The 20,539-nt window shown below is 35.2% G+C and overlaps 1 protein-coding gene across 1 annotated transcript in view; it reads left to right on the top strand.

Moving 5' to 3' along the window:
- Positions 1-20,539, top strand: part of GLRA3 (glycine receptor alpha 3) — a 237,902-nt gene that overhangs the window by 126,712 nt on the left and 90,651 nt on the right. The window contains exon 4 of the mRNA XM_023742918.1: positions 9,614-9,720. Within this exon, the coding sequence (XP_023598686.1) occupies positions 9,614-9,720 (107 nt within the window). The remainder of the gene's footprint in view (positions 1-9,613; positions 9,721-20,539) is intronic.

Below are 20,539 nucleotides of genomic sequence, written 5' to 3'. Positions count from 1 at the left end.
TTCAAGTATATTTATATTTTAGATTTCTTTTGGGTCTCCAGCCATGTTTCACATTTTCTGTTCAATTTCCATCCTTTGTAACATGGTATGACTAGTAATTTATTGATAAACTTCGAAGAAAAGAGAGAAAAAATAAATCACTGTAATATTAAAAAAAAAAATAGCAATCAAAACCTTTATCATGATTCCTGGCAAAGATCTTATTTATACTTCAGTTATTCATTTTGTGTTTCTCAGAAGACAGTATAGCATTTAAAAATTAATACTAAAACATAACAATAATTAATATCAAAACATAATCACTAATTTCTTGCCCTTTGAACTCTAGAGCTCATTCAACTTTGGCTGTTCATTATACATCAAACAAAATATCAAACAGGTACAAATTCAGTAAGTAGGTACTTAGAATTATATATTTCGATGATTTATGTCACATGACATCTGAAAAATCTTCTAACATGGAATGATTATCTTAAATCTATTGTAAGTATTTGCTTAATTCAATTGTGAAAAACAAGACGTCAGGAACAGAATTCACATCATTTTTCTTAAGGCAAGGAGAATATGCTCTGCTTGGAAACAGGCAAATGTTTTAAAATATTTATATCATCAGTCATGTGTTTTAAAAGGTAACATGGTAAGCTTAATATTAAAGCTTAAGGCTTAAAATGAATTCCTTATACTTTATCTTTCTTCTTCCTTTTTTGTTAACTTGGTTTCTCATAAGGAAAGGAAATATTTGATATTGAGTTTCTCTGCCAAATATCAGGGATGGTTTCTACTTTTGTCAGATAATAGACTAAGGTAGAAGGAATGAGATCAAAATTTTTACTCTTACTTGCTTAGTGATATTTAAAACTTTTTTTTCCAGCTAAGTAATTCTGTAAATAATAGTAATCACTTCATCTCACAATATTATGTCTGCTTTCACATTTTTTATTTCATGTGAACAAATTTAATTTCAATAAATTTATTACTTCCTAAGAGTAAAAAGATGGCATCACTCTACAGTGAAGTGACATTTTCATCAGATTTCTGAAAAAAAAAAAAGCAAACACATTTGTTAATCTTGAGTGATTAAGTCACTAAGAACATATAGCATGCCCCCAATATGTGTGCGCCAAACGACAGAACTGCAAAATATGTAAAGAAAAATTTGATAGAATTGAAAGGAGAAATAGACAAATCTAAAATTACAGTTTGAGAGTTCAACACTTCTCTCTCAACAATTGATGGGATAACTAAACAGAAAAATCATCAAGGGTACGGAAGAACTCAGCAACACCATCAACCAACGGGATCTAATCGACATGTATAGAACATTCCTCCCAACCACAGCAGAATATACACTCTGTTCATGTGACCACAGAAAATATATCAAGACAGACCATATCCTGAGCCATAAATGAACTTCAAAATATTGAAATGAATTTAAGTCTTACGGAGTGTATTCTCTGGCCACAAGGGAATGAAACTAGAATTTAATAACAAAAGGTAATAGAAAAATCTCCAACCATTTGGAAACTAAACAACGTAGTTCTAAATAATCCATGGGTCAAAGAGGAAGTCTCCAGGAAAGTTAAAAAAAAAAAAAAAAAAACAAAGAAAAAATTAAACTGAATAAAAATGAATTTAAAAAAATATAAATTTGTAGGACACAGATAAAGGAGCAATTAGAGGAAAATTTATAGCACTATTAATTGCATTCATTGGAATAGAGAAAAAGTCCCAAGTCAAAATCTAAGATCCGTTTAAGAACCTAGGAAAAACAGAGCAAAATAAACCAAAAACACGCAGAAGCAAAGAAATAATAATGATACAAACAAAGTCAATGAAACCATATTTAAAAAAAAAAAGAGAAAATCAATGAAGGAAAGAGCTGATCCTTTGAAAATATTAATAAAATGGACACACTTCTAGCAAAACTTACAAAAAATAGAGAAGACAAAAATCACCAATATCAGAAATGAAACAGGCAGTTTCATTATCACTATACGCCTTGAAGGCATCAAAAGGAAAATAAGGGAATACTAGGAACAATTTTGGAGCCCTGGTGGAGCAGTGGTTAAGAGCCACAGCTGCTAACCAAAAGGTTGGCAGTTTTAATCCACCAGCCACTCCCTGGAAATCCTGTGGGGCAGTTCTACTCTGTCCCATAGGGTTGCTATGAGTCAGAATCCGCTTGGCAGCAATGGGTTTGGTTTTTATAATATGAACAATTTTTCTTACATAAATTTGACAATTTAGACAAAATGGACTAATTCCTCAAAAAAAAAACATAAATAACAATGCAATATAAAATAGATAATTTGAATAACCTGATAACTATTTGCAGCACCCTGGTGGTGCAGTGATTAAGCCTCCTGCTAACCGAAACGTCAATGCTTGGAACCCACCAGCCACTCCGTGGGAGAAAGATGTGGCAGTCTGCTTACATAAAGATTTACAGCCCTGGAAAGCCTATCAGAGCAGTTCTACCCTACCCTATATGGTCGCTAGGAGTCAGTATCCACTAACAGCAACTTTGTTTGTTTTAGTAACTATTTAATCAGTTGCAGACTTGTGGAGAGCCCATGCGTGTCAGAGTAGAACTGTGTTCCATACGGTTCTTCATGGCTGATTTTTCAGAAGCAGATACCCAGGCCTTTCTTTCAAGGTACCTGTGGGTGGATTCAAGCTGCCAACTTTCCAGTTAGCATTAACCATTTGCACCCGCCAGAGGCTCCCTATAACTAGTAAGAAAATCTAATTCATAATTTTAAAACATTCAAAAAAGAAAAAAATCTCCAGGCCCAGATGGTTTCATGGGAGTATTCTACCAGTTGTTGAATAAGAATTAATATCAATTCTGTACAATCGTTTTGACATTAGAAGAGGAGAGAATACGTGTCAATGCATTTTATGAAGCCAGTATTACACCGATAACAAAATCAGAAAAGACAGTATGAAAAAAGAAAACTACAGACCAATATATCTCTTGAAATTAGACATAAAAATCTTTAACAGAATTTTAGAAAATAGAATTCAGCAATATATTTTAAAAATTTTGTATCATGACCCATGGGGACTTTTTTCCAAGGATACAAGGCTGGTTTGATATGGAAAAAATTAATCAATGTGACCCCCCATACTAACATACCAACACACACACACACACACACACACACACACACACAATTCTATCATTGATGGAGAAAAATTATTTGACAAAATTTAATACCCATTTTAATTCTCAGAAAAAGAGGAATAGAGAAGAACTTCCTTAACTTGAAAGGAACATCTACAAAAAAATATTGCAGCTAGCATTATACTTAGACAAAACCAAAAATTTTTGCTGTCAGGTCGATTCCGACTCATAGCAACCCTATAGGACAGGGTAGAACTGCCCCATAAGGTTTCCAAGTAGCGGCTGGTGGATTCAAACTGCCGACTTTTTGGTTAGCAGCTGTAGCACTTAATCAGTACACCACCAGGGTTTCCTCTATAGCTTTGCTAGATATACAGTAAGATGTTTGTACAACATCCAAATCACATAACACCCTATTTCACAGAATGTATGCATGACTGTATATATAAACATAATTATGTTTTTAAAAATACACATATACGTAAATCTATACAATAAGTTTTTTAAGGATTCACAATAATTCCAGAGTAATTAACTATGGAATAAGTAGTAGAATTTGGGCAGAAATAAAGGGAAACTGTAACTTTTACTATGTATGTTTATATTGTTTGAATATTTCAGAATGAGTATGCCTTATGTATGAATTAAATACATATATTTAGGTAGCAGAGGCTTTTAACCTGAGGCCATGGTACTTGACACATCTGTGTTGTGGATTCATAACAGGCATTGGAATCAATGACAGGGTGCAAAAAAAAATTTCAATTCCTTTCCTTCTAATTTGAAAATTACCTTTATGAAAGGTATTATCTTATTTTAATTGTATTATAAGGTACCATTTCACTTTAGACAGGTTTTTGAGTAGCAGTAGGTCAATTAACTGAGATATTCCATGAAACCATGACTTTAAACGTTCAAATGAAGAAACCGAATCCCATGAAGTATTTGATTGTACAGAAGCAGCTTTTTTTAAAACATATATCACACATTTACCAATTCATCTTTTTTACAGGTGTACAACTTACTGACATCAATTACACTCATTGACTGTGCAACCATTACCCTTAACCGACATGAAAGTTCCATCAGCCTAAACAGAAACTCAGTCCTTCTTAATAAGCAATAAACTCTCCACCTCCCTCCCTTCTACCCCAAGGTAGACTACTTAAATAAAGATGGCGGAAGTTGAAGACTATAACTGTACTAACACACTGATTTGTTCCAATTCTAATGCATTATAATAGAGAATCCTAAAGGTTAATTATTATATGGAAAAGCTAAGTAATTTACTTAGGATTAATGAGACCTTGTTACTACGTCTTTTGGAAATGCTCAAGTGGTTTCTGTCTTGATGGGAAGGAATGAAACTGAAGTTACATGTCTTATAAATGGCATCATCAATTAAGAATTGCTCCCAATTCTTATACTATTTTGATTAAAAGGATGGAATAACTCAGAAATGCATCTGTGTTCTTTCAGAACAGGTGCTGTGTCTCGGTGCACTCTGCTTCTAGTTTTTGTTTGCTGTATCCTGGCTGACGTGATCAAAGAATAGATTCATTTTCTGTGAGTTGTTTTTGGATATTCCACAGAACTTTGAATCAAACAGTTTCTTTGTGAATGAAATTTGTGCTAGAAGAAAATATTTTTCCATTTAGAAATGGAGCATCTGTGATGTTTCTGGAGAGATCTGTTTTTTCTGCTTGTCAAAAGCAGAATGTTCTGGCAAACGTGACCCACTAAACTTACGCATTTATCTGTACTTCCTCCTCAAATCCCATTAAAAGAAGAAATAAAGTGAGTGTAGGCATAAAAATGGCATTAACATAGGAAGATAAAACTAGAGGGAAAGGAGACAGCAATACATGAGCGATGACAGCATATTTCAGGAAGTTTGAAAATGAATGCGTAAGTGAAACTGACTTAGTAGACCGAGATAGCTGGAACCTAAGCCTGAATGAGGGAATGCAATGAGAAAGCAAATAATTAATTTCCTTGACATTTAGAAATTCGAGGCAGCTGGGACTTCAGAAATGGGGGATCAGAAAAGAGCTAAAAGAAAAAGAATTGATTTAAAGTTTGTAGAAGCCACAGTGAGCCCTCGGATACTGATTTCCTCACCTCCCGTTCAGACTTGGGCAGAAAGCAAGGAGGTCGGAAAACCTCTGAGAGGTTGTGCCAAGAGCTTCAGAAGTCAGCATCCCTGGAGCAACTGAGTCTATCATTAGACATATACCAAGAAAACAAGGATTCCATGAGGTTTGCACGGTGAATAGTGATACCCTTTCCCTCCCTAAAACTCTGAAAGCCAGACTAAACTTCTCCCACCAAGCAGGAAACACAGTACGTCTCTGACGCAGAGTTTGTTAACTTTGAAGTAATAATAGGAATATAAATATTGAAGTGGTTGTTAAAATGAGACAATTATTAACCCCAGGAAAAGAAAATGTTATACAAGTAAAGAGCTGTGATGATGGCAAGCTACTAAGCTTAACCAGGAACAAAACTTACATACTCATAACATGTAAATACTGAAGATCGTTTAACCATAAATGTTTATATAACTAAATTTGGTGAGCTGGGGGAGAGTTAAGTGTACATGGAGGGTGATATAAGGGGAAATGAATCCCCAGTAGGAAATTAATAAGCTGTCAAAATTGAAAAAAATAAACCCACATAGCATCAATTTAGATATATGAATGTAAATGGCAGAAAAATAGCTGAAGAAAGGCTGTCTCTGGGATTAGGGGTGGTGAGGGCAGAGGTACAACTGTTTTTTATATGCTTTATAGAAGTATTTGAACTTTAAAATCATATGTGTGGATTGTACTGATAATTTTTAAATAAAGGATTTTTCAGAACGATACACCTGACTTGAGATTGCCAGGTTTGGGATTTGACTTTACTTTTAAGCTAATAAGTGGCCTATTACTGTTTTGTGGGTGCTGACAGAGGCACAAGACTCCTGGGTCAGAGACAAAGGATCTGTTTATTCACCAAAAACAAGCAGCAGGAGCATCAGCATATTTGACAAAGCCCTCTCTTGCCCTTGGGAAACCTGGTGGGGTAGTGGTTAAGAGCTATGGCTACTAACCAAAAGGTTGGCAGTTCAAATCCACCAGGTACTCCTTGGAAACTCTATGGGGCACTTCTACTCTGTCCTATAGGGTTGCTATGAATCAGAATCAACTTGATGGCAGGGGGACTTTTGTTGTTGTTGTTCTTTTTCCCTTGCCCTCAAGGCCCCTTGGCACAACACAATGGGCCCAGGTGAAAATAACACACAAAGTCTGTTTACGTCACAGCTGTGGAACACTGAACTTGGGAACTCTATTGCTTATATAGCAAGCTATAAGCAAACCTTCTCTTTGTCTGGGAGAGCAAAGTTACCTCAACTCTCAAAATTGTGGTTGTTAGTTGCCTTTGAGTAGACTCCAACTATTACAAAACTTCTACTGATGCGCAAAATTTAGACCTAGACCCTTAGGATTACCTATCTTACAATGTTTTAAGAAATAAATTATGTAAGTATAAATATCTGTGTATTAATTAAACATATATAATATATATTTAAATATATATAAAATTTAGAATAGCATCTAGCATAATAAACCAAGGCAGTTGTCCTTCCGACACTAAATTTAGAAATATTGGGAATAATATAAATACTTCTGATTTTCATAAAGAGCCTAAAATAGAGTCAGACAACATTTTAAGTTCTTCAATTAGTGATTGGGATAGGCATTATATTCTAGGCAATGTTTGCTCAAAAAATGGATAATTCACCAATTTTAAAGAGGACAAATATTATAGGCAGATTTTCAGACATTACTACTTCACTAAACCAAGACTTCTTGTGGGCTACTAAAAAATGTCATATCCTGTTTGTGTGTCTTATCTCAAAAAGAGGAATTAGTGTCCTTTCTTACACAAGCAGACATTCATTTCCAAAATAGTAGATGGTGATTGTCACTTGATTTAGTTTTCTTTTGATATTGTCTAGACTCATCTTTAATTTATATGTAATATTTTGATAAAGAAATTCAGAATAACACTCCCCAAGTTGGCACATATTTTTCATCAATATGCTATTAGAGAAGTCTTTGTTTTGTACCTTAACCAAAAAAGACAAAAAAGTCAGTAAGTAGATTTTCCAGGATATGATTTTTGACAGAAGTTCTACAAACAGTGTTTTTCTCTGCCAAATAATTCCTTTCAAGCACTTTTTAAAAAATTTTAATGATGTAATGTCTCTCATTTTATGCCAGAAAAATAGCCAGGATGTGAATTTGACATTGCAAACATGGTGAGAGGCTGGAAAAGATTCTCAGAATGCTATTTACTTCTATCCAAAAGGTCACAGAGTTAACTCTTCAAGCCAGCATTTGAAACTGGCTGGCCAGAGAGCCTGGGATGTTTGGAAAATGAATGCGTGTAAGTTCAAAATGTACTGGTGCATTCTCTTCTAATAAACCCTTTCACAAAGCAGAGAACATCATGTCCACCTACTTTTACAACCGCCTACTTAAGAGAGGACTTTGTAAATTTCCAGGAACATACTTGCAGGATCTAACCTAGCTGAGCCGTAAAAAAAAAAACAAAGAGGAAAAAAGAAAAAAACAAAAGGCTTTTGAAGAGTGAACTCTGAATTATTTTAGGGTATTATGAAGTCTGACTTGAAAAAACTTCCAAATGATCCTCCTGAAAGTCTTCTTTAAAAATCCAACAGTTCCACGTGTCTGCCTGTGTCTCGCAAATTATGTTAATTGTACCTAACTCACCAAGAGTATCGTAGCGCCTATCATTATAACTTTATGACTATGGTCTACCTATAAATGCCATTTTGGAGAATCTGGTTCCATTTTGTAGAGCTGCTGGTTACTTTTTGTTAAAGTTGAAATGTTTTTATATGTGATACAGTCAGTCATTTTTGTGCCAACCCTGTAAAACTGGGAGGCAGAGAAGGGAATGGTAATAGCGAAGTTCATATGGGTGAGGGTAGATAATATATTAATAATGATTAATAACTAATATTTTAGGGTTTATTATACGCCAAACACTTGTCTAGGCTTTTGACATGTATTAACTCATATATTGCTCTCAGTGACTCTCTGGGGTTAGGTGCTATTACTTTCTTCATTTTAGAGATAAGAAAACTAAAGTATAGTGAGGTAAAGTAATTGGTCTATGGTCACAAAGCTTAGGTTAATTTATCCACCTAGGGGGCTTGTGAGCAGGCATCTGGCTACAGACTCCTAGTCTTAAGTAAGACACTGAATTTCAATGGGAATTCTTTCAATAAAAGTGGTTGGCTAGAGAGTTCTCTTAAAAGACTTTGTTGGAATAAGCTTGAGTTTGTTTGGGCCTGAGTCTCTCCCTCTCAGATCTCAGGAACTACATGTTCTTGGTAATCCCTGAAGAGATAAGAATAATATACTTTTTCAACAACAAATACACGAGTGATGCATAAACTGGAATGCCATTATATTAATACTTTCTGGAAGGAATTTTTACAAAGCATTCCCAGTGGGTGAATGCTGGTGTCCACCAGCCAGGTTGTCCCACTTTGTGTAAGGCCAAATCAAAAGTTTGCTTGGTGATAGTCTAGAAGGATATTTCTTGACTCTTCTGAGATCTGATGAAATATCCTAGTCCAAAACAGGGATCTTCACTGTAATAATTAGAATACACAAGTCTTCCAGATTTAGGTTTTTATCCACTAAATACTGCTAGATATTATTCACTAACAATTTCTTCAGTGTAGCTACAAAGATGGCTGCAATTTGCCACCCAGGGTTGCTTTCCTGCATTCTGCTTTGTCACGATCTGAACTCAAATTTCCCTGATACAGTTATCCGTCCTAGCCAGCGTCAATGTGATTTTGCGGTAAAATGTGCATTTCTGCATTTGGTGTCAATTTTATGGAAGCCAATCTCAAATTTCTATTTGGGGGGTGTCTTCTAAAAGTGTAGACCCCTTTTAGACTTCTACAGCCCTCAAATAAATAAATGTATTCCCGTATCTCTTCAGGGATTACCAAAAAGTATAAATGTATACTTGGTTGTTGATGCATACAGCTGTCCTGTCTTCAAAAAAAAAAAAAGATTTATATATAAGGGCATGGCCTGTTTCATGATAAATAATATACCCCAGATCGGAGATTTTATATAAATTGATGTTAGTAATTACCGAGCAATATTGTGTTTCAATTGTACTTTCAACAATCCCCACCAAAACCAATTGCTGTTAGGTCAACTCTGGCTCATGATGACCCCATGTGTGTCAGAGTAGAACTCTGTTCCAAAGAGTTTTCACTGGCTGATTTTTCAACGGTATATTGCTAGACCTTTCTTCTTTGGTGCCTCTGAATGGACTCGAACCTCCAACCTTTTGGTTAACAGCCGAGCATGTTAACTGTTTTTACCATCCAGGGACTCCTACCTTGGACAATAGATTATTAATACGATGTCATGAATTTCCTTTAAGAAGAATTATTTTGAATTCTTTCAGATTGACATTAACACTGTCCTGTCCAATGGATCTCAAAAATTTTCCAATGGATGTACAAACATGTATAATGCAATTGGAAAGCTGTAAGTATGAACAACTTAACTTTCTCGGAATATTTTGAAAAATGCAGTTTGTACAAACTTTTAACGGCTTATATGGATAATTTATTTTGTAATTTTTTTGGGGTAGATTTTCACCAAAGAGGCATATATTTCACTGGTTACCGAAAGTAATGATAACTATCAACACATGGACTTCTATAATATGATAAAGAAACAAATAGAGGGTGGAGAAGTAACAGTTTTTAAGTTTGAAAACAGGTATATGTCTCCATACAAACCATCAAAAGTAAAAAAGGATAATAATCATTAAAAACAAACTATATTTATTTATTGAGTGGTTGCTATCGACTAAAAAATTTTCATATGACTTATTCTCACCACAAAGATACTGTTATTTCCACGTTACCACATATAAAAATGGGCATTTCAAGTGATTTGACTATTGTGTTCCAATTTATAGAGGTGATGATGACCATCCAACTCTCTGGCTCCAAAGTCTATGATCTCCTATACCATTTTGCTGCCCCTTAACTACTATTTACTCAGAGTGTACTCTGCTGGTATGTTACGTACGTTAACTCAAGAGAAAAGAAATTTCTCACATTTTATCAGAAACTTACACAAGCTTGCAGGTATCCTTTAAATTTATTCTTCCAAAGTGCATCCAGATACATTGTTGGTTAATATTAACACAAATGACACCTTTGGATCCTTGTGTTTCTCCGAATTTATTTATGTAATCAACTGTAAATTAATTGGTTTGTAGTGTTTAATCCCATTTACAAAGTAAGAATTATGGAATATTTTTGCTCGTAGCACTATATCTATTGTATCAGGGGAGGAAAATCTGTTTTGAAATGTTCCTTGAGGAAAATTTGAGGGTATAGGGTCTCTATGACTAGGAGTCAACTTGATGGCAATGGGTTTGGTTTTTGGTCGGTCACTTCCAGGCCTCAGAGGCAAGATACGCAGTGTGATGGAGTTGCCACTAGATGGCGTGCCTGTCTCATGGGGGAGTGCCACCATTTCCTATATTTGGTTTCTTTTTAAAATAAAGAAGTAGAAATACTAATTTCTCTGATAATAACTCCTTCTTGTTAAATTATATGCATTAATTTTGTAAGTAGTTCTTAAATGTTAAGCATACATATAAATAAAGAACTAAAGTAAATGAAGGGGAAATAAAATAATCTAGTTTTAGTCAGGGAGCTGTTTAGCAATATAAATGGGAGGTGCAAAAAATGATTCATAGCAGTGCAGATTTTTGAATTGTACCATAAAGAAAGGCATTTTTGAGGACAGGCTTATCCTGTACCTTGGTTGCAACTGGGTACATGGTAGGAAATAGAGGAAAAAATCATGCATAAAGCAGCCTAAGACTGGTGCCCTAATAATAGTAATAAGCACTGGATGTTGGCTGTTACTCAATAGTCAGTAAGGAACTGTTCAAGATTTAGGAGCAAGAAAATGACTTGGTTAATACTACAGACAACCACTCATCGGTTAGTTTGTGTACCGGGGTGGCTTGCGTGTTGCTATAATGCTGGAAGCTTTGCCACCAGTATTTCAAATACCAGCAGGGTCATCTACCGGGAGCAAGTTTCAGCGGAGTTTCCAGACCAAGACAGACTAGGAAGAAGGGCCTTGTGATCTACTTTTGAAAATTAGTCCATGAAGACCTTATGGGTCCCAATAGAATATTGTCTGTCACAGTGCTGGAAGATGAACCCCCTAGGTTGGAAGGGGCTACACAATGGCCAGAAGAATGGGCTGAAACATACCAATGATCACGAAGATGGCGCAGGACTGGTAACATTTCACTCTGTGGTAGATGCGATCGCCATGAGTTGGAGCAAATTCAGCGGCAACGAACAACAGCATGCCTCAGAAAGATTATTTCAGCCAAATGAACCAAGATTATTTAAGATTTCATAATATTCCAGCAAAAAGAATAGAAAGTAGGGACAAAAGGGAATGCTATGAAATATAGAAACAATACAGGTTGATACAAATTGGATGTGAAAGCTATGGGCACCCATGAATCGGAGCTAAAGAGCTTAGAGAAATAGAATCATACCAGAGAATTCACAGAAAAAGAGAACAGATGAGGAGAAGCACATGATGAAAGGCATATTGATAAATCCAATTTTAATGTGTTTCAGACCTTTTGGACACTTACATTTTCTAAAGCCAAAGGAAGATGTTACAACTAGAGATACACTTTAAAAGACACAGAGTGGCTCCAAGAATCAGATAAATTAACTGAAAGTCAAAACAGAAGAAAAACAAAAACAAGGAAGGACACACTCTTAAGAAATGCCTGTATTTCAGATTGTTTGAAGAAATTCCAGACTAGAGGTTGTCCTATGTGGCAAATTAAAAGCGGTATTTTTCATTCCTAAAAGAGAAGAGGCATTGAAGGGGAGTTGTTTAACAGTAGCAAACGCTGAGAAAATGTTTTCAAAACAATCATTAAAAAAGAGTCATCGCTATTATGACAATCAAAGGAAGATTTGATCACAATGATGAGGGCCAGAGATGGATTCCGAAGAGTTAAAAAAAAAAAAGTGGGTAATGAAAAAGTGACAGTAGTGAATGAAATCTATTATTACAAGAATTATTAAAGAAAGATGAGAAAGTTAGTTATTAAAGAAAGATGAGAAAGAATGCATGCCTGAGGGATAGCTGAGTCACTGGACCTCTTTTATGGAATAAGGCAAGCTCACTGGGACTATTTTGCAGGATACAAGGGCTGACATAACAAGACTTTTTGTATTTCTGCCTTTCCCAGAACATTTCCAAATCAATACAAAACTCTAAGTGAAAACAGAGCCTCTTGCCTCTGCCCCTAATTCCTTTATCAGAAATAATTGGGTTAACTCAACTGGCCCTTGATTATTTCAGAAACATTAAACGTCCCCTACCCTCTTATTAGAGATTATTTTAGCACACAGTATAGACAATGTTTACTAAACTCTGTCAGCAGACATTTAGAAAATCCTGTCAGTCAAACTAGAAGCTATAAACTCAAATTCTTGTTAATCAAATTATTTTGCATAATTTTGTAAATAATGGCCTAAAAGGGCAAATTAAGAGATTTTAAGTAAAAATGAACGGGAGAGTAGTTTTAAAAATACTCAAGAGCTGTAAGAGTCCATTGTCCACTGCTGAATGAATTCTGACTGCAAAGGGAGAAAACAAGACACGGTGAGAGGCATGGAAAACAAGCAAGAGGGAAACATAATTTAAAGACAAAGTTCTTAATGATCTAACCAACTTACTGAAATTTAATAAACATTCAATAAATGTATGTCAGTGGTGAGGACTGTTCTAAGTAACCTGGGAAATGTAAACTCTTTTATTCATCAATCAAAAGAATATATCAAATATCTAATATTTTCCATGTACTGAGCTATATAGCAATAAATAAAGCACAAAAGTCTTTATTTCAAGGACTTTAGGGACTAGAGGAGGAGTTATTTGTTGAATAGAGTAATTCAATTAAAGATGATAATCATATATAAACAGCAAACTGTTGGCTCAAAGAAGAAAGTAACTAAGGGAAGAACTGCATGGAGGGTAAATAAATAACTCAGAAAAGTATATTTTGTTTAAGTAAGCAAGGACCCCACACAAACCTTAAAGTGTACATTCATGACTTGGATTTAAACCTTGGGTGATATAAATTCTTAGAGAGAATGAGAAAAGTTCTGGAGTAGAGGTATGCAGGGAGAATCCAGAGAATTCCACTGAAGCCAAAGGAAAGAGTAGTGGCTCCATTTATATGTTCTAAGTACAGAAGTTTCCTTTATCAGATATAAAGGCTTTCCCCGTAACATACTTATTCCTCAACTCTCCACAGAGAGTTATATAAGCCAGAAGCTCAACATCCCATGTGTTCCTTTGATCTGGAATATCCTTCAATAAATCTCACAAGCGAATTCTGGGATAAATACAGTGAATGTATGCCTTTGAGTATGAGTACAATGTGTTAGTTTCATTTATTTCTCTTTCTTTTAAATATTCATTTGTTACTCTCAAGTTCAGCCAGAAAACACAGGCCAGTTACCATGACAATTTGCAGCTCCAAAATTTTTATCCATAAACCAAAAAAAAAAAACAAACTCATTGCCTCTGAGTCAATTTCTAATAAAAAAGTAAATTACATGTGCACAGAGAGGATTCTACAATGAAGCTCTTCTTTTCATAAATGGTTTATTTAATTTATTTGTGTTAAATTATTTGATGCCCAATTTTCTTGTGCAGTCATTGCATTCATACGTGAAATTGAGTTCCTAATGAAGATGAGCTAAACAGGTAGTCCGCAATTCACGACGCATTTGAGTTACAACGAACTGCACTTACGACCATCCTTTTTGTTTATGATTTGTGTATTTTTATGTATGTATGTGTGTATTAAAATACATCTGTAAGTTTATGTGTAATATTTCGAACACCCAAAGATCGGATTTATAAAGATAGTGATAATAAAAGGCAATCATAATGAAAACTAAAAAAAAAAAAAAAAAAAATGAGGTATTTGACTTACGTCGTAACCGACTTACGACGGAGTTGTTGAAATGGAACCCCGTGGTAAGTCAGGGATTATCTGTATATTAGAGTAGTCACCAACTTGCCTTCTCAGGATTACATTGTAGTCATTCGCTTACTCAACTTCAGGATCTATTGCACGATCCTTTTTCATGGTGTTTTTTATTTTAGTTTGGTTTGTTTGTGTGTTTTTTAACTGCCTGTATAAATTAGAACAAAGTTCTCTTTTTGAAAGTTAAATTTACATCAATATCACAGTTTTATGTATTGATGCATTTTGTTTGCTTTGTAAATAGCTAATCTATGAGGAAAAGAAACACAGTTGCATTATAATTTAGATTATGCCCTTAAGAGATTTACAGTCCAACGCGATGTAGAGGAATAAAATTAATGGAAAAAGTAAAGATTTAATTTTCAGCCCTTTACTTATGTCATAAGGAAAATTTCCAAATAGGCAATTTTTCATGCAGTGGAAAAAATAAAGTTGTTGTGTATGTGTGTTTGTGTGTGTGTGTGTGTGTGTGTTTCTTCTTAATCTTTGAATAATACCGGACAATATTTAGAATCATAAGAAAGCTTTGTTGTTAATTAACACATCAGATACATAGACATCAGATACATAAGCTATCACCATATACAGAGTCTAATTCTTTTTTTTTTAAATATCTGAAGAGGAACGTGAATAACAAAAGGTGAAACATTACCAATGTGTAAAAGTTTAAGACATTTTGATTATTTAAGTTCAATAAGAGATGATAAGGAAATTATTCAGTAAAGAAAAGGCTGTTTTCCACAAAGAATAGCCTAAATCCTTAAACCTGAAGGAAAACTAATTTGTAAGGATCAACCTGAAAAAAATACATATAGTGAAAAAAATGTAAGAAACTTTAAAAATATGTTTTAATAGGGATTTTGGATAGAAATTTCTAAAAGTAGATGAGATGTTTTCAGTATTCAATTTTTTGGATTCATTTCAAAACCATTTCAGATATTACTTAAATTGGTTACCCTAGGATTTATGCTAAGACTAGCTCAGGCAGAAAATAAGCTCAGGTGATGAGTTGTCACAATTATTTCCTAAAAATATCTACCGTTATTCAAACTCTTTTATAATTTAATACTATGGATATCATTTAAAACAGTACTGTGCCTTTAGCTTGACCAGTCATAAATAGAGCTATTTCCTGTTTTCTGAGTATTTGCTATTTGAGCCTCTGTAGATTAGAAAACATAAGTTCTCCCAAGACAGAAATGTTCGTTAATGAATTAGTTTTAAAATCATGCCCCACTTAAACATTAAATATTCTATCCTGATTAACACCAATGGATCTCCCTTCTCAATCTGCGCATATGTTTGTAGATTGTAATTTTGCTGATTATCAGATTTTTTAAACATGTGAAAATGTAATACCAATATGATGTAGTCACAAATCTAACAAAAACATGCTGTCACAATAGATTTATATCTGATTTTATCTTGTTGTTGTCAGTTGTGGTCAGGTCAGTTCCAACGGATAACAACGCTATGTATAATAACAGGAAATACTGCCCCTTCCTGCACCATCCTCACAATCATTTTATGTTGGAGGTCATTTTTGCAGCCACTGTGTCAATCCATCCGGTTGATGGTCTTCCTCTTTTTCAATGACACTCTACTTTACCAAGCATGATGTCCTTCTCCAGGGACTGGTCCCTCCTGATAACATGTCCAAAGCATGTGAGATGAAGTCTCTGCTTCTAAGGAGCATTCTAGCTGTCCTTCTTCTAAGAAAGACTTGTTTGTTCTTTTGGCAGTCCGTGGTATATTCAATATTCTTCCCCAACACCATAATTCATTCTTCTTCAGTCTTCCTTATTCATTGTCCAACTTTCACATGTGTATGAGGCAATTGAAAATATCATGGCTTGGGTCAGGCACACCTTAGTCCTCAAAGTGACATCTTTGCGTTGTAAAACTTTAAAGAGGTCTTTTGCAGCAGATTTGCCCAATGCAATACGTCATTTGATTTCTTGACTGCTGATTTCGTGGGCATTGATTGTAGATCCAAGCAAAATTAAATCCATGACAACTTCAATACTTTGTACATTTATCATGATGTTGCTTATTGATCCAGGTGATTCCCCATTCTTCTTCATATAGTCCAGCTTCTCGTATTATTTGCTCAGCATATGAATTGAATAGGTATGGTGAAAGAATACAACCCTATTGTGCTCCTTTCCTGAGTTTAAATCACACAGTATCCCCTTGTTCTGTTCAAATGTCTGCCTCTTGATCTATGTACAGATTCTGCATGAGCACAATTAAGTCTTCTGGAATTTCCGTTATTCTCAATGTTATTCACAATTTGTTATGATCTGCACAGTTGAATGACTTTGCATAGTCAATAAAACACATGTAAACATCTTTCTGTATTCTCTGCTCTCATCCAAGATCCATCTGACAACAGTAATGATATCTCTTGTTCCATGTCTTTTTCTGAATTCGGCTAGACTATTTGGCAGTTCCTTGTTGATGTACTGCCTGCAACCACTTTTGAATATTCTTCAGCAAATTTTACTTGTATGTGATAGTAATGATATTGTTCGATAATTTCCACATTTGGTTGGATCATCTTTCTTTGGAAGGGGCACAAACACGGGTCTCTTCCAATCAGTTGGCCAGTAAACTGTCTTCCACATTTCTTGACATAGACAAGTGATCACCTCCAGGGCTGCATCTGTTTGTTGAAACATCTCAACTGATACCCTGTCAATTCTTGGAGCCTTGTTTTTCACCGTTCCCTTCAATGCAGCTTAGACTTCTTCCTTCAATACCATTGGGTTCTTGATCATGTGCTACCTGCTGAAGTGGTTAAATGTCAATCAGTTCTTTTTAGTGTAGTGACTGTATATTCTTTCCTTCTACTTTTGATGCTTCCTGTGTCATTCAATATTTTTCTCATAGAATTCTTCAATAGTGCAACTCGAGACTTGAATTTTTTCTTCAGTTCTTTCATCTTGAGAAATGCCAAGTGTGCTCTTCCCTTTTGGTTTTCTAACTCCAGGTCTTTGCACATTTCATTATAATACTTTGTCTTCTCAAACAGCCCTTTGAAATCTTCTGTTTATCTCTTTTACTTCATCATTTCTTATATTTGCTTTAGCTACTGTACATTCAAGAGCAATTTTCAGAGTCTCTTCTGATATCCATTTTGGTCTTTTCTTTCTCTCCTCTCATTTAAATGACCTTTTGCTTTCTTTGCGTATGATGTCCTTGAGGCCTTCCTACAACTCGTCTGGTCATTAGTGTTCAGTGTGTCAAATCTATTCTTGAGATGATCTCTAAATTCAGGTGGGTTATACTCAAGTTCGTATTTTGGCTCACATGGACTTGCTGTAATTTTCTTCAGGTTCAACTTGAACTTGCATATGAGCAACTGATACTCGGTTCCACATTTGGCCCCTGGCCTTGTTCTAACTGATGATATTGAGCTTTTCCATCTACTCTTTCCACAAATGTAGTCAATTGATTCCCGTGTTTTCCGTCTGGTGAGGTCCACCTGTACAGCCACCATTTATGTTGTTGAAAAAGGTCACTGGTCTTGCAAAATTCTATCATGTGATTTCTGGAGTCGTTTCTATCACTAAGGCCATATCTTCTAACTACCAACCCTTCTTCTTATGTTTCCAACTTTCACATTCCAATCACCAGTAATTATCAATGTATCTTGATTGCATATTTGATCAATTTCAGACTGCAGAAGTTCATAAAAATCTTCCATTTTCTCAAGTTTGGCATTAGTGGTTGGTGCATAAATTTGTACCATAGTGGTATTAACTGGTCTTCCTTGCAGGTGTATGGATACTATCCTATCACTGTCAGAGTTGTACTTCAGCGTAGATCTTGAAATGTTCTTTTTGATGATAAATGTGACTCCATTCCTCTTCAATTTGTCATTCCCAGCACAGTAGACCATATGATTGTCTGATTTAGAATAGCCAATACCAGTCCATTTCAGCTTACTAATGCCTAGGGTATAGATCTTTATGTATTCCATTTAATTTTTGATGACTTCCAATTTTCCTACATTCATGCTTCATACATTCTAAGTTCAGATTATTAATGAGTGTTTACAGCTATTTTCATTTTGAGTCATGACACATCAGCAAATGAAGGTCCCGAAAGCTTGACTCCATTCACATCATTAAGGCCAACTCTACTTTGAGGAGGCAGTTCTTCCCCAGTTGTATTTTGAGTGCCTTCTGACCTAAGAGGCTCATCTTCCAGCACTATATCAGACAATGTTCCGCTGCTATTCATAAGGTTTTCAATGGCCAGTTTTTTCAAAACTTAGATTGCAAGGTCCTTCTTCCTAATCTGTCTTAGTCTGGAAGCCCAGCTGAAACCTGTCCGCCATGGGTGACCCTGCTGGTATTTGAAATACTGGTGGCATAGCTTCCAGCATCGCAGCAACTCGCAAACCACCACAGTAAAACAAACGGATAGATGTGTGGGGGATTTAATCTTAACCACTACTTAAAGATCAGAAAATTGGGGCCTAGAAAATTTAAGTGACTTTCCCAAGGTCACACAGCTAACAAGTGAACAGAACAAACTCCCATTAATTAATAGTTCAGAAACCTATTATAACAAGTACCAGTCTTTTTTTAAATGTACGATGATTTCCAAATATTTGTAAATCGTAGACTTTGGTATTCTTAAATCATCTCTATAAGTTAAACACATCCAGTAGCTTTACTTGATTTTCATATGAATAGAGAGTGCCCTCCTTTGTTTCTTTCCTCTCCCCTGGATGTATTCCCATACACTAAAATTGGCTTAAACCAAGACCTGAGGAGTAGAGCTCCGTCTCCTAGTGGCATTTTCATCACTTGTAACTACTGCAGTCTGACATCACTCATACATTGGAGGCAGCCGTGAAACAGTCTTGATTCAGCCTACTCCTACATTCAACTAAATATACAACTAAGTTCTGTGCCCCCCATTCCATGTTTATCCAATTGGCTCATTTGAATAAATGCTTAATATTTTACCTTGTCCCCGTTAAATGTCATATTGTCAGGTTTAATCCATAATTCTACCATCGTAACCCTTACCTCTTCTAGTTCATTATCCAGAGAATTGAATTATACTATTAGGTCCTCCCCAAATGGCAGGCCCAAGACAACTCTTCAACAATGCCCTAGAGCTATTCTTCTTGATAGAATATTACTGAAAAAAAATCAACACTTGCTCTTTCAATCAGTTATAAATCACTTAAACATATTATGTTATCATCAATAAACCAAAAAAAAAAAAAAAAACTCCTTGCTGTTGAGTCGATTCTGACTATTATCATCAACAGTCATTTTGAAATAGTCTTGTTCACAAGGATAACGCTGTTGTGTGCTGTCAAATCAATTCTGACTCATAGCAACCTTATAGGGCAGAGTAGAACTACCCCATAGGATTTTCTTGACTGTAATCTTTACGGGAGCAAATCGCCAGGTCTTTTCTACCGCAGACTGGTTGGTGGAGTAAAATTGCCAACCTTTCACTTAGCAGCTGAGTGCTTAACCATTGTGCCACCAGGGCATTAGAATTTGTCAAATACCTTGCTGAAAAAAAACTAGTTCTAGCATCCCTTAATGTCAACTTGAATATATTCTCAGCTTCAATCTCTTAACAACTTTGCAAGAACTTCCTCACCCATCTGAGATTTTATGTAGCTTCAGAAGTGTAATCTGACAAGTATCTCCGTGCCCTAATATGGACGAAATTACATGTATTTTCTCAATATTTCAAGAAAATATTTGCTCTTTAATTGGTTTGGACATTTATATTTGACTTGTAATTTATCTCCTTTACTTCACTGTGTTTTATTGCATTTTTCAAACAAGCTTAACAAAGATGTTTGCTACCAATTGGTATGTCTATTTAATACATCGACATTGTAACCACAAAGCCCATTGTTACATATGTTGCTAGTATAATCCTATTATCAGATAAATATCTGTTCTTCCTTCTACCTAAAATGTGTTTCCTGCAGATCTACTCATAGGTTGACCCTGTGCATCATTCCATGAAGACGTTTCTGACCATCTTTTCTCAAGTAGCCCTCTACTCCCCAATTGCTTCCTACCCTATTATACTCCAACATTTCCATTCTATCACATATCACTACATAAAATAATTTTTTAATTTCTTTTTTTAATTTTTCCCATACAAAAATTTATGCATACATTGTTATGTGACTCTAATTGCTCTCCCCATACTGTGACAGCACACTCCTCCTTTCCACCCCTGATT

Source organism: Trichechus manatus, unplaced genomic scaffold (genome assembly GCF_000243295.1).
Source record: "Trichechus manatus latirostris isolate Lorelei unplaced genomic scaffold, TriManLat1.0 scaffold00225, whole genome shotgun sequence".
Lineage (NCBI taxonomy): Eukaryota > Metazoa > Chordata > Mammalia > Sirenia > Trichechidae > Trichechus > Trichechus manatus.
This window is presented reverse-complemented; position numbering and strand designations above follow the sequence as displayed.